Genomic DNA, 14,845 nt, shown 5'->3' on the forward strand with positions numbered 1-14,845 from the left:
GAACAATTAGTGTGCTCAAAATGACGCATGAATTGCAAAATCATATCAAGTTCAAGATACTAGTTACACGAAAAATCATGTAAATAATTTCCTATCATTCCCAGCTGATTCCAAGTTAACAAAACTAGTTTAAATGGTATTATTGGTTTGGATGAAAAGTAAGTAATCCAACCCATGGAACAAATTTATAATTTATGGAAATGTAAGGATCCATAAATCCAACCAATTTTCAAGGGTTTTTTTCAAAATAATAGTGATGACATATATATAGAGTGATCCATAGATCTAGCCCAATGACAATGTTTTCTTATAACAACAGTAACACATGTGATTTGTATGACTTAAACCGATTTTCATGGGACGTAATCGGTCGGAATCGGTTTGGGTCTTCATTTGACTCGGTTTTGTAGAATTGTTTGTTATTGGTGTACTATATGTTTTCTCTAGTAACTTATGTCTATTTCTTTGTAAATCTTGTTGTTGCTGGTGAATGGATCAGAATCGGAGTCCTTAAAGCCAATGATGCTGCAACAAATTTTTGATGTTGTTGCTTGTCGAGTGTTTGTTAAATATTCCTTTGTTGCAAGAGATGTAGTACTGGATGGAAATATTCAGCAAGAACTTGATGAAATTTCCAAATCTTAGTTAGGAAATAATACTTTAATTAACAAGCACTTGAAAATTTTAAAATAAAGCAAAAAAGTTAAAGTACCCCAAAGCAGCACACAAAGTAAAAAAAATGGATAAAGAACCTAAGCGAAAAACCTAAAACAATTATAGAAGATCAGGAGAAACTGATAAAAATCAGAAACTCAAGTTAAGAAACTGATAACTAAACTAATAACAAGTAAAAATCGAGATCAATGGAAGAAAAACCATCTAAAGTTGAACCTAAAACAAATTAGTTTCGATCCCAGAAAACACTGATAAAATCACATCAAACAAATCAAAAGGAGTAAATTTAACAAAGGGATAAGATTGGTTGAGATTCTCCTGCTCAGATTTGCTTTAAATGAGCAGATCTGATCAGGAGATTGCTCAAACAACTAGGATTTCAGATTTTAAAGAGTTTTTGGAGAGAGCGTGTTTTTGGAGCGAGAGTGTTTTTCTGAAGAGCGAGTTCTCACACCTTGTCAAGCATCTTCTAGGATCATGTGGGAAAAAAACGGAATCCAAGCGAGAACTATAAGAATTACGCTGAATATTTACGGGTATGATGCTACATTCTCCTTCTCATAAGAAAAGAAAACACGTTTTCCTCCCCTCTCTCTCTTCTCCCCCAACAAAAGCGGTAATTAAAATCATAGACGCCTGAATTCATATCTGCTCAGATCGGCCCCTACGGAGCATGTCTGGAAGATTTACAAACTCTAAATCTTTTTCTTACTTCGTTTTATCTCCATTTGTCTTTTTGATGCTTGTTGTTGCTTTATGAAGCATATTTTTTTTTGTTTTTAGTTTCTCAAATTGATTTTAAATCTAGGTATTGTTCAAGGCTTTTTAATTATCTGGTTTTTCTGATGATGAAGTTTAAAAGTTGGGATTTGAGTTTTCTCAAAAGAAGATCATTTTCCACTTTTGCGCAGCATCAACAGTAACGGCCTCTGCAACACATAGTACTTCAACATCAACTCCATCAGACACTACAACAACACCAGTAACAAACACATCATTTCAGATTCCGACGAACACAACGCAACAGCAACCAGAAACACACAGACACATTTTTGATTCAGATGGATTCAAACTGATTCATACAGTTCCAGTAATCAGATCCATTTTTAGCTTAGTAAGTTACTTTATATTAGATAGTTTTATTGTCTTACAAAACCTTGGGAAACGGTTGGTCCACTTAATGAACTAAACACATCCACTTCATGTAATGGTGTTACTTTGTTTGCTTTTTTTCAGGAAAAAAACTAACAGGGCCATTTAAAATAGTTTGGTTACCTGGTTCTTGGTTTATCGCAATGGTAGAGTTGGATTGGATTGGAATGGTAGAATTGAAAAATGTGTACAATAAAAAACTATGGTGTTTATATAATAATTGTGAATCAGGATGTCTGTTCAACTGCTTGTGTTATGGTCTTAAGCCTTGTTATTTGTTGAAAAGACTTTCCTTGTAATGATGCCAATTTTGACTCGGTGCTTTAATATAATTAGGATTTTTCGGGAAATAAAATAAAAAACAAAAGCATGTATATCACGCTAAAAGAAAAAAAGAAACATAAAAATATAATTTCGACAACATTTCAAATATCGCTGATCGTTATTTTTTTGTTCAAATATCGTTGATCGCTATTGTTTTGTCGCTTTTAAAGTCTCTATCATTAGATTTGTGCTTCCGCGATCTATTCCAAGTTGTTAGTTGATGTGAAACTTGGAAGATAAAATTCTTCAGCCATAATTCTTGCTTATCTAACAATAACAATAAAATCCTCAAAAACAAATAAATTAAAGAAATAAAATCCAATTTGTTTCCTCTAATCATATTCCATCCGTGATAGTAAGCTATTTGGTTCTTTTGTTTCCACTCCCTGCTTTCTTCTCCCACCAAGACCATTTTCTAACTTAGGCAACCCATCACTAACAACACTCTATGCTTAACTCATTATACCGACTTAGCTAAAAAAGAATGCTTAACTAGCTAACTCATTATCCTAAAGTTATTAACAGATTAACATCAAGCTCGTTCTCCGCAATAAAAAAAAAAATTCCAACTACCACCATGTTTGTTTACTCCTGACTCATCTGAGTCGTCTGGATCTGAATCATCTGGATCTGAGTGAAATCACATGACTCATCTGGATCTGAGTCGATATGTTTGTTTTGAGTCAGATCTGACTCATCTGACTCGGGAATAAGTGAGTCAGTGGTTTGGCCCCATGAGTCAGGGGTATTTTGTTACCTGACTCAAATGAGTCCGAGTCAGGGGTTATGTATGAGTCAGAGGTCGAGTCAGATCTAACTCAAAATGGAAAACAAACGGTCTGACTGCTGACTCGGTCCGAGTCAGGGGTTGACTCAGATTCAGACGCCGAGTCAGCTGCAAACAAACAAGTTCTACATATTTTCTAGTAACATCATTTTCCTAGTTAAGAAGAAATTTAAGTCAAGTCTTCACAACTCATGCAATTTTTACATCCTTAACCAAACTTTAAACCTACAAATGAAGGTCTCATCTCTGATGCAGTGTGAACAATCTAAATTAAAGCCATCTCCTAATTTGCTCCCAACCATATTATTATCTTAAATAAGGCGATTAGCTGGTCAGGGTTATGATCTACTATGTTGCAAGGCATCCAGGAAGACAAACACATGTGTTAGGTACTTAGGTGCATACACTTAAACTAAAAACCATGAAAATGATATCTGTAACTAGAAGTTTATTAATGTGATTGATTGATTAGAATGAATACAGAGTAATAACGGAAGATAAAAAAAAAATAAAAAAAAAATTGAAGTGACCTTTAGCTTATACATGTGAAATTGCACTCTCTTTTTGGTACTGGGGAGTGGGGAATGCCTTGAAACGGCAAAATAAGACTTTTGACTTAAACAGTCACACTTGCCACACACTAAAAATTTCCATTGGTCAAGTCTTTGACCCACCCAACGGCCATCCTTAGATTCTGGTTACGGGAATGTTTCTGGAAATGAAAATCCCCTGCTATTCTCCTGCACCAAGCGTGGCCGTAAGGCTAGCAAGTCAGTAGTTACTTTGAAAATATTCTTAGTTTCACTTTCATTTCACCCACTGTAATTTAGTAGTACTCGTAGTTATTTGGCTTTGGGTTAGATATTGTTGAACCAGAACCATTAAACACGCGGACAGGCACATAAACATCCTCCCCTTAGTTTAATGTTAAACGAAAACTTTTTCCAAGATTTTGAAAAATCACCCAATCCCTTACTGAAATGAAATCATATTAAATTCTATGAAAAAGCAGTAAAGGCTGACTGACCAACAAAACCAACAGTACTATAGGGATCTGGGGGATTCATTCATCAAGGGAAGGGATTCAGTAATCAATCTTTCCCACTAATATATTTCAAAATTCTTTTTCTTTTTTCCGTTTGTTCCAAAACTACTGTTTTTCAAAATAAAATAGTACAATGATAACTAAAGTGTCAAAGAATTGAGAAATTGTGGTAAATTTTTTCATAAATACTACCATTTTTATTTTGACATTTTGTTAGCAAGTTGAAAATTTTAGCTACTATCACCCAAGTGTGTTGAGTGATGAATTCTCCGTCTAAATTATATAAAGTTACCAAATATTCAGTTAAATGTGGAGAATGGCGAATTTTTTTTTTTTTGGTATGGACACTAACTTTTCACTACATTTATACCGCGATACCAGATATTGTTATTTAGTTGACTCAGTATTTTCCATTTCCATGTTAGAATAATTTAGTTGCATACCTCAGTATTTTCCATTTTCATTTAGTTGGATAGCATATCAGAAGTAGTTTTTCGATTTTTAGAAGTCGAAAAGTCAAAAATCAGTTTGAATGTCAAATTTCAAAATAATTTTTGGAATGTGACTTTTTGTGAAGTAAAGTTTATTTGGCTTCTTACTTCTAGCTTCTTACTTCTGACTTCTCAGGAACAAGTTTGTATTCAAACGCGTTTTGACATTTTGTTTTTCTGATCGCACTATGTAAAATTTTGGTTAAACAAAATTGCACCTTAATTTTGAAAAATATAAAGATTTTTATTTTTGTTTTTGTTGAATTGGATAGGATGAAAATTCCACCTCACTAATGCTAAGACTAAATGTAGGTCCCACTTAAACCCCTATTAATAGTTCAAATTTCTTGTTTCAAAAGCAGTTCAAAAACTTCAATATTTTTCTCCAAAACCAAAACTAATTCTTCTCTGTTTCCCCTGTTTACTCACTCTCTCTTTTTCAAAATCATTTCTCAAAACAAGGAAACTCAAACAAAACAAAAAGAAAGGAAAAACCCTTTCTTCCAAAATATCTCTCCTCTCCTCTTCTCTTCTTCTTCTTCTCTCTTTGCTCTGAAGAAACCACCAAAGAATCTCAGCAAAAGCAAAACAAAAGCATCCTTTCAGAAACAAGGACCAAAACCCAATACAGTTATGGCAAAACCAATAATGTGGTGGAGCTTTTTCTTACTGGGTTTCCTTCTATCATGTATTCTTACAGAAGCTTCTGTAACTTATGATAGTAAAGCTATTATCATCAATGGGCAAAGAAGAATTCTTCTTTCTGGTTCTATTCATTATCCTAGAAGTACTCCTGAGGTATACTAATAGTAATGCAATCAATGGGTTTTGCTTAATTTCTCTAATAACTTGATTGATTTTTTTCTCTACTGTTTTCTCAAATTTCTTCAATTTCTCTGGTTCTGCTTTCTCTGGTTATCTTCATTCCTGGGTAATCTTTGATTTTTCTCCAATGGGGATTCTTAAATTTCTTTGTTTTCTCCAAATTTCATATAAATGAGTATTGAGAACTCTATTCCCCAATACTCCGTTTTCTCTGCAAAATGAAACCAATGGGTATCTCTGATTCTTTGAGAATTTGAAGTTCCTTCTTTTGGATTTTTAACAATTTTTTTTTTTCCAATTTCAGTAGTTAATAGAAAATGACCAGAGAATGGGTATATTTGGTTTTTAACTTTCTACAACTTGTCAGCTTTTACTTATACTTTTAGATTTTTTCTTTCTGCAAATTGGAATTTACTGTTTTTCACTTTAATTTTGGATTTTTCTTCACTTTCTAATAAATTATTGAACTTTTTTTTGGTGTGGGTTTCAGATGTGGCCTGATCTTATTCAGAAAGCCAAAGATGGAGGTTTAGATGTAATCCAAACTTATGTTTTCTGGAATGGGCATGAACCATCTCCTGGAAAGTATTACTTTGAAGGAAGATATGATTTGGTTAAGTTTATCAAGTTGGCTCATCAAGCTGGCCTCTATGTTCATCTCAGAATTGGTCCTTATGTTTGTGCTGAATGGAACTTTGGGTAATCTCTCAAATTTCTACTTTCAATTTCTTGTTTTCAGTTTCAATTTCATTTGTTTTGATTCTAAAAAGTTGTGTTTTTGAATTCAGGGGTTTTCCTGTTTGGCTCAAGTATGTCCCTGGCATGCATTTCAGAACAGATAATGGACCATTCAAGGTTTGTGGATTGTATTTATATATCCAGATTACAAAATTTTCAGTTTTGGGGTTTAATAGTTGTTGCTATTGTACTGTTGTTGATGGATTTGTCTGAATGGTTTATAATGAAGGCTGCAATGCAAAAGTTTACGACAAAAATCGTCGACATGATGAAAGCTGAAAGAATGTTTCAAACTCAAGGAGGGCCTATCATTATGTCCCAGGTAAACAAATTGATCAATGTTCTCCACCATTCCGGGCTTTGGATTTTAGTTTATTGAATTTGAAATTATTGCTTGTATATGAAAATTGAGAATTTTGGTTTTGGAATTTTGAATTGCAGATAGAAAATGAATATGGACCAGAGGAATGGGAAATTGGTGCTCCCGGTAAAGCTTATACGCAATGGGCAGCTAAAATGGCTGTAGGACTTGGCACTGGTGTCCCATGGGTTATGTGCAAACAAGATGATGCTCCTGATCCAATTGTAAGTAACTTTGAACCTCTTGAACACTTCTAATAGGTAAAGAAGTATCTCTTGTTTCTCGCATGTTTAAGCGTGGGTCGGCTTATCTCTAGTGGGAGTATTTTTGTATTCATGTTGGAAAGTTCTGATGGTGACCGCAGGGTCTAACTAGTGGAGATATTTCTTGAATGTTATCCATTTCTATTGTTTCTAACTTAGGTTTGTTCACTTATGATAGATAAATGCTTGCAATGGTTTCTATTGTGATTGGTTCACTCCCAACAAGAAGTATAAGCCAAAGATGTGGACTGAAAATTGGACTGGCTGGTAGGCGACCCACTTATTACTCCTCAAGCTGCCAAAACGAGAAAACTAGATTTTGTATTATGTTTCTGTTGTTGTACCTATTAAGAACTGAGAAACTTATTATGAGGATTCCTTCTGTTTATAGGTTTACTGGATTCGGGGGTGCAGTTCCTCATAGACCTGCTGAAGATGTAGCCTACTCAGTTGCCAAATTTATACAAACTGGTGGATCATTCATGAACTATTACATGGTAAGGTTATGGCGTAGTTGCACTTATGATTTGAGTGTAGTTCTAGTTCAAAGTTGTTTCGCAATCTTCAATCCATTTTAGCTTCAACTTATCTTTTTTGGTTTTATACTTCAGTATCATGGAGGAACAAATTTCGGGAGGACAGCAGGTGGTCCTTTCATAGCAACTAGTTATGACTATGATGCACCAATTGACGAATATGGTATGTTAATCAGAGGCTTTGCTTATTCATAAAAGTGCTTACCTGAATACCCATTCAAAAATGACATAGCATCTGTAGTTAGACTAGAAACGTATTCAGTTGTGCAATGTTTCAGGCGTTTGGAAAAACATTGGAGGTTACAATTTCTTTAGGACTCTCTATAAACTACTTTAGTACAAGGAAGAAGTCATAGGTTTGTTCCATACAGGGGAACCAAGACAACTAGAAAAAAAAAAGTAGAGCTTCACTTTTTATTCCAGTCAATTGCTACTTTCTGCATCCACTAGTAAAGACAGAAACTAAAACAGTTATGAACAACCTCGGAAATCAACTTCTAGAATAAAAGATGTCCCATGTTGTAGATTTTACATGGTGGGTCTCTTATGTTACTCTCACTCATTGGACTAAGACTGTTATAGATGTTAGCGTGCCGCTTAGAGTTAAAATACTACTTTATAGCTTAAATTGCAAATAGATTTGTCGGTTTGCCCTGCTTTCAGAAAGTTATCGTTACATTTTGACAATGACAGGGAACTCAATATTCTTTTCAATGCCTTGAAGTTTAGATATCCTGCTTGACAACCGAGTTTCTTAGTTATATTGAATTAGAGCAAGTTTTGAATTTTCTGACAACTTTCTTTCATCTCTTATGTAGGACTACTAAGGGAACCCAAATATGGTCATTTGAGGGATCTCCATAAAGCAATCAAGCTTTGTGAACCAGCTCTAGTTTATTCTGAACCCACAAAAACTGTTCTTGGGAGGAAGCAAGAGGTTTGTCTCATTGCTTTATACCCTTATACCCATTCCACATAGATCCAATATCTATACTAACATTTTCCGTGCTTGTTTCTTGTTCAGGCTCATGTCTTCAATTACAAGGCAGGAGGTTGTGCTGCATTCCTTGCAAACAATGACGCAAACTCCTACACAACAGTTACCTTTAGAGGCTTAAAATACAACCTTCCTCCTTGGTCTATCAGCATTCTTCCAGACTGCAAAAACACTGTTTTCAACACTGCAAGGGTCAGTATCAAACTATAGCTGAGCTCTTTGCTGAAAACTTTATATTCTTAGAAATATGCGATTATATTAAGAGATGTGAGACATTCTTTTTCACTCTCACACTGAGTTTTCTGTTATATGATCCGAATTCCTAAACAGGTGGGGGCGCAAAGTTCAGAGGCAAAGATGACACCAGTGAGCAGTGGGTTTGCTTGGCAATCATATAATGAAGAGACTGCAGCCTACGATGATAATTCAGCTACAACACGTGGATTGTTGGAGCAGATAAATGTGACAAGAGATGCTTCGGATTATTTGTGGTACTCAACAGAGTAAGTAGTCTTAACACCTACACATCCACTAAGTTAATTCGTATCGAGTATTCTGTTGTCTTTTCCTTCATCTTCTTACTCAATCTTTTGTCCACCTTTATTTCATTTTAGTGTCAAGATAGAGCCAAATGAAGCATTTTTGAAGAATGGGCAGTATCCTGTGCTAACAGTGATGTCAGCTGGTCATGCTTTGCATGTTTTTATTAACGGCCAATTATCTGGTAAGCAAATTTAATCAGACAAACAAAAGTATATCCTACACAATTCATTTTTGAGATGTTTATCATCCAGAAAATGATCTTTCCTAGAGTAATATTGTGTTTGATTTTTGCAGGAACTGCTTATGGGGGTTTGGATCACCCCAAGCTGACATTTAGTAATAGTGTGAGGCTGAGAGTTGGTATTAACAAGATTGCCCTATTAAGCACAGCTGTCGGACTCCCGGTTAGTTTCTGTTCTGTTTTTCTTTCGTTTTATGGCCTTTTTCATGTTTTAGATAGTCACAAGCAAATCTTACCATTCTAACGCACTTATTGTTGGTTGAGTTGACACAGAATATTGGCAAACAATTTGAGACATGGAATGCTGGGGTTCTTGGTCCAGTCACATTGAAGGGTCTCAATGACAAACAAAGAGACTTAACATGGCAAAAATGGTCCTACAAGGTTAGTCTTCTGTCTATTCCCTGCTTTGATCCCTTGACATTGCCTCTTCAAAGCAAACTGCAAAATATTAAGATTTCTAAATTTCTCCTTTTGCAGGTTGGTTTGACGGGTGAAGCTTTGAGTCTTAATTCTCTCAGTGGAAGTTCTTCTGTCGAATGGATGAAGGGATCTTTGATAACTCAAAAACAACCCCTAACATGGTACAAGGTAAGGATCCCCAGTTTCATACGAGAACCGAACATCTATACACTCCTTCTGTAAGGTATCATGAACTTTCTTACTGGCTCCAATTGTGTGGCCTAACTGTGTTTCCGTTTTGTAGACTATTTTCAATGCACCTGGTGGAAATGATCCTTTGGCTTTAGATTTGGGTAGCATGGGAAAAGGTCAAGTATGGATAAATGGGCAGAGCATTGGACGTCATTGGCCTGCATATAAAGCATCTGGAACATGTGGTGCTTGTAATTATGCTGGGAACTATAATGAGAAGAAATGCGCTAGCAATTGTGGAGAATCTTCGCAAAGATGGTAAGATAATGATCTTTTTCATATTTTAGTGTGCGAAGACTTCTCTGGGAAACCATGAATTTTCTTTTGACTAATTTGCTGTCGCTTATCTTTAGGTATCATGTACCTCGTTCATGGTTGAACCCCACTGGAAACTTGATGGTTATTTTTGAAGAATTGGGTGGTAATCCAAGGGGAATTACCTTGGATAGAAGAACTGTACAGAGTGTTTGTGCTGATATTTATGAAGCCCAACCATCACTAGCGAGTTATTTGGCTCTTGCCAATGGAAAGGCTGCAGTACCATTGAAGCCGAAAGCCCATCTTTGGTGTACTCCAGGAAAGAAAATTTCCTCAATAAAATTTGCAAGCTTTGGAACTCCCCAAGGAGTTTGTGGGAGCTTTAGGGAAGGAGGTTGTCATGCGCACAAGTCTTACGATGCTTTTCAAAAGGTATTGATTAAGTTTTGTATTTCAGCATTTCGTATTTTGCATCCTTAAAGAGAGACAGTTTGCACTTATAAGTACAACTTGCTCGAGGAGTTTGTTTCCGCAATCTTTTTTGCACCTAATCTCTGTTAGCTAAAATTTTAACACAGGAAATGTTATTGCAGAACTGCATCGGCCAACAATCTTGTGCCGTAACTATCAGTCATGAGATTTTTGGAGGAGATCCTTGTCCAGGTACAATGAAGAAGCTCTCTGTTGAAGCCATTTGCAGTTAAAGAAGGTTATCAACAGAGAAAAGTGGATTCAAATAAATATTGCATAGTAGTTTCCTTCGTATATAAAAGTACAGTTACTTCATATGATGCTCGGTAATTCTGCATTATACATCCGAAGTCATCAAAGACTATTGGCTTCGGTTATTGGCTTTTGCGTCGTGATGAAGTTGTAAACCTGCAACACATCATTTGGCGAAAAGCGCGCATACAGAGTGGTGAAAGATCTGAAAGAAGGCAAATGTAAATAGAGTAGCTTTGGTTTATCAGACAAAGCATTTAAAGATTGAAAGCAAGCAAAGGCATGTTGTGACCGAAGATTTTTTGCGTCCACATGCATGATCTGGTTAGTTAAAGGGAGAATGCTTGAGCAAGTTTTTGGCTTGCAAGGATTGTGTTCTCTTATGTTTATTTCTCTTCTTTAGCAGAAGCAATTCTTTTGATTGCCTTTTCTCAATGTAAGAGCGATTGACATATAATACGATTATTATTGAAGGTTTCTCACGAGTACTTTTGTCGTTCTCCGTTTCAGGAAAAATATGGTACTTTTATTTTTTCAATTAATCTTATGTGAACTCAAAAAAGCTTATCCGCAGCGTTGATTTTCCTATTCATCCAGTGGTAAGTGAAGAAAAAACTCCTACTAAAATTGATCGGAGGGGATATCCTTTGGCAGAATTTATCTCTTCATGTGATCATTTTTTTTTCAACCACACTTATAATTAGGCCCAAGCCTTTGATCCCGTTACCTGATGCTAAGGCTTAGTGTAGTGGACGTCCAACATTCAACTTTCAAGGGAAAAAACGTTGCCTATTCCCTTGATTCCACCGAGCGTCCGATAGTTTCGTTGGGTGTGATTTGAATTAACACAGGGATGCCAAATGGTTTGGCGTCTCAGAAATTTCAAAAATGCTGAACAATTTGGCGTTTTCGATCTCAGTCATCCAGATCTTATCTTAGATATTGATATCTAACGGTTATGTTAAAAAAGCCAAATCATTATCCGTTTTTAATCTCAACCATCAAATTAATTTTAATTTTTGAAATTTAGCGGCTCTAATCTTTTGACGCCAAATGGTTTGGCTTATTGTTGATTCACCTTTGAATCACGATAAAACTTAGTCCTTGATTCAAGGTGAGGTGGCAAGCATTAAATTTTGAATCTTGACTACCCATTACATTAAGTCTAAAAACACGTCCATTGCTGGGTCGAGTACACCTATTATAGTCAATGAGTGGAATTTCAGTTGATTTATTGAATAATTTATTGAAATTATAAACCTATTGTAGTATATTTGTTAGTTGTTATATATATATATAACTTTTACATCATTTTTTTGTTTTGTTTTACAACATGTATCAATTCACTTATGTACCTTAGGAGAGTCGAGGGGAACAAACCGTAGTAAAATCGTTGAAATCAAACTCAGAGCATACTAGGAAAAGATAATAAAATTCTTATGATAACGGCTTCCATTGATGGTTTTAGGGGCATTATGTAAGACTTGCAGTAGTTTGAGCCGCACCCATCTAATTTTATCAACACCTTTTTTTACCCGTTTAAAGTCTGTACCCAATCTCAGAAACCTTAATTTCAGTTTATTTCATCAAAACTTAAGGGCATGTTTGACCTGTTAATGATATTTATGAAAATGGATATGGTCTTTACTGTATCCGTATTTGATAAGGATTATCAGATACCTCATACCTGATGGATATCCAAAATTATTTCTGCATCCGTTCCGGTAAATTTCGGGTATCCGATAATATCTGATAGTATTACGTTACAATAAGGATACCATAAATTAGTTTTTAGTCTTTCACTAAAAATCATAAGTTACAAACATAGAAACCCTGAGGAAATTAAGCTAAATAAAACCAAATAACTTGATCAAATGCAAAAATTTCACTTCATAAATTATTACATCAAATTAGATTTAACTAAACTCAAATCTTTTAACTAGAATCGAAAAATTCTTCGCTTTTCTTACAACCAACGAAACTAGTAGTGATCTTGTTCTTCCATAGTACTTTTATTTCTATGTCTTCATATACTACAAAATTAACAACTACTACACTATTCAAAAAAAATATTTAGTTTTTTTGATATGACATTCTTTAACGGATATCAGATATTATCCTATAAGATAATGCCTTTTCTGTATCCGTTTCGTCAAAGAAAGAATATTCCATAAGATGTTCGTATCCGATATTTAAAATTTTGGATACTATCTTAAAGATTCGAATGGACTCGGACGGATATCGAATATTCGATTATTCATTCCATCTTATCAATAACAAAATCATGATAACGTAATATTTTTCCAAGTCTGCACCTTAGTTTTCATCTTATCATCAATAAGAAAATCATGTGAAGAAACTTTGAATTTAGGTCGAGCAATTGGATACTAAGATACTTATATGTAAAAGGCATGCGTTTAACTTCTAAAATCCTTGAGATTTCATTACATATACTAGTCATGCCAAGTGATTACTAAAATATTTACCAAATGTATCAAGATTAATCTTCTGTTATAACTATGAAGAATATTAGTTTGAGATTTCAAGAAGAGAAGATAAATTATCATAAAGGCCCCACAAAAAAATATCATTTTCACATGAAATATGCGATACCGAATTAGTAATTGAAATAACAACTTATTCCATTGAAAAGATCTATATATTACGTATTAGTTCACTAACCAAGAAATAAACAACACAACTCACAACAAAATGATATGGAAAAAATGGACATCCTTAGCGTAGACCATGACCACAATAAACAAAAGAAAAGCTACCATGACCTTTATGTTACGTATTGGTTCACTAACCAAGAAATAAGCCTAACAACACACAATAAAAAGATATGGAAAAAATGGACAGCCTTGTCGAACACTAGAAAAGCTACCATGTAGCATGCTATTTTAACAAGACAAAAAAAAGTTAAAGACATACATTGCATAACAAATCTATGTTGAACCATTATAATATAAAAATAATTATTGTTAAATCATACGTTTTGATTTTTTAGATCAATAAGTGTTTTGTCTTCACCAGATGAGCCTTTTACAGGGTTATGAAATATATATTACGAAATAAACCTTGCTTGCATGTTCGATTCGCAGCTTCCTATTTGCCTCATCCTGCTTTGTTTTTCCCTCTTCAATACCCTTTTTCAGTTTTAGCCACTATATCAATTAATCTCTTCAGTGTATGACTTTTAATTTCATCATTAACTTCTTAAACATAATTCATCACTGGTTTACACATTTTCACCCAATTCACGTATCAAACTCTTCACAACATCTTCAACAGATCCTGTAACCGAATTTACTTGTTCATTTATCCCTCGTAAGATATTAAACACCGTGATAATAAGTGTGTTGTGAATATTATTATTATCATCTCGTTAAACGCTCTGAAGGGATGAAATGGAATAAAGAAACATACTGTGGAGAAAATTTTTGTGATGATTCAATATATGTCAGAAGAAAAGAAAGATCCTGCACCAGTGGTACATCAGAACAAGATATATCTAGAACAATAGAAAGGAGTAAAAGGACCAATTCCTTGTTGATGACTGTTCTACTTTTCTAAGTCGATAAGCGAGATTCTTCAACTACGTAGTAAAACTGGAACCAAGATAAATAACATCAACGAAGGGACTTTGCAGTTAGACCCTTTCAAAGAAGAATATTGACACCAGCATCACTGCTTGAAGCTCTGCACTTAGTTCGCCTCGAAAAACATAAAAGTCAGATTCATTTGTGAAGCTCTTGTTACTGCACCTAGCCTCTCTGCAAACTCTCTCATCACTTGCCTCGCTTCAATGGGTGTGTTTGTCTTAGAGCTATACAACTCTACTTGAGCTAAACTTAATCCATTCTCAATCAGAAATTTCAGGAGTTTGTATTTCATTGCGGATCCTTTGGTTTCTCGAACTATGATTCTCTTGAGTTGTGATAATTGGGGCTCTATTAATCCAAGTTCATTAACATCTTCTTCCAAGTATTCTCGCTGCATCAAATGAATGAGAGAAACAAAAATTAAGACATTTGTAACTTTGATAAGTTGAGCATCGAAATTCTGAGTTCAGTTATAACTTATTAATTACCTCATGTAATGTGAGATAAAGGACCTTTAGATATGGAGAGTTCTTAAGAAAGAAGGTAATGGCATGCCAGCAGCAGCTTGTGAGCCACATGTTGAGCTCCAGAATCCAGATGTTGGAGATTAGCAAATTAGAAGAGTGG

General features: G+C 34.8%; 1 protein-coding gene and 1 long non-coding RNA gene across 3 annotated transcripts; both read left to right on the plus strand.

The window, feature by feature from the left end:
* The first annotated feature begins 580 nt into the window (after positions 1-580).
* LOC113349514 lies at positions 581-2,168 on the plus strand. The gene is made up of 3 exons (XR_003360221.1): positions 581-1,211; positions 1,530-1,789; positions 1,912-2,168. It is a non-coding gene; the product is annotated as an uncharacterized LOC113349514 (long non-coding RNA).
* A 2,672-nt stretch (positions 2,169-4,840) lies between these two features.
* LOC113349513 (beta-galactosidase 1-like) lies at positions 4,841-11,101 on the plus strand. 2 transcript variants are annotated; one of them, XM_026593489.1, is made up of 18 exons: positions 4,841-5,272; positions 5,790-5,998; positions 6,088-6,154; positions 6,267-6,359; positions 6,479-6,622; positions 6,840-6,928; positions 7,053-7,158; positions 7,273-7,360; positions 8,016-8,134; positions 8,222-8,386; positions 8,525-8,697; positions 8,809-8,918; positions 9,032-9,141; positions 9,252-9,362; positions 9,459-9,569; positions 9,685-9,890; positions 9,986-10,322; positions 10,469-11,101. In XM_026593489.1, the coding sequence occupies exons 1-18, from the start codon at positions 5,108-5,110 to the stop codon at positions 10,592-10,594; spliced, it is 2,529 nt and encodes an 842-aa protein (XP_026449274.1). In that variant the 5' UTR covers positions 4,841-5,107; the 3' UTR covers positions 10,595-11,101. The 2 variants fall into 2 exon arrangements, with proteins under 2 accessions (XP_026449274.1, XP_026449275.1); XM_026593490.1 differs by having other exon boundaries at positions 10,484-11,101.
* Positions 11,102-14,845: the final 3,744 nt, after the last annotated feature.

This window comes from Papaver somniferum, chromosome 2 (genome assembly GCF_003573695.1).
Source record: "Papaver somniferum cultivar HN1 chromosome 2, ASM357369v1, whole genome shotgun sequence".
In the NCBI taxonomy this organism is placed as follows: domain Eukaryota; kingdom Viridiplantae; phylum Streptophyta; class Magnoliopsida; order Ranunculales; family Papaveraceae; genus Papaver; species Papaver somniferum.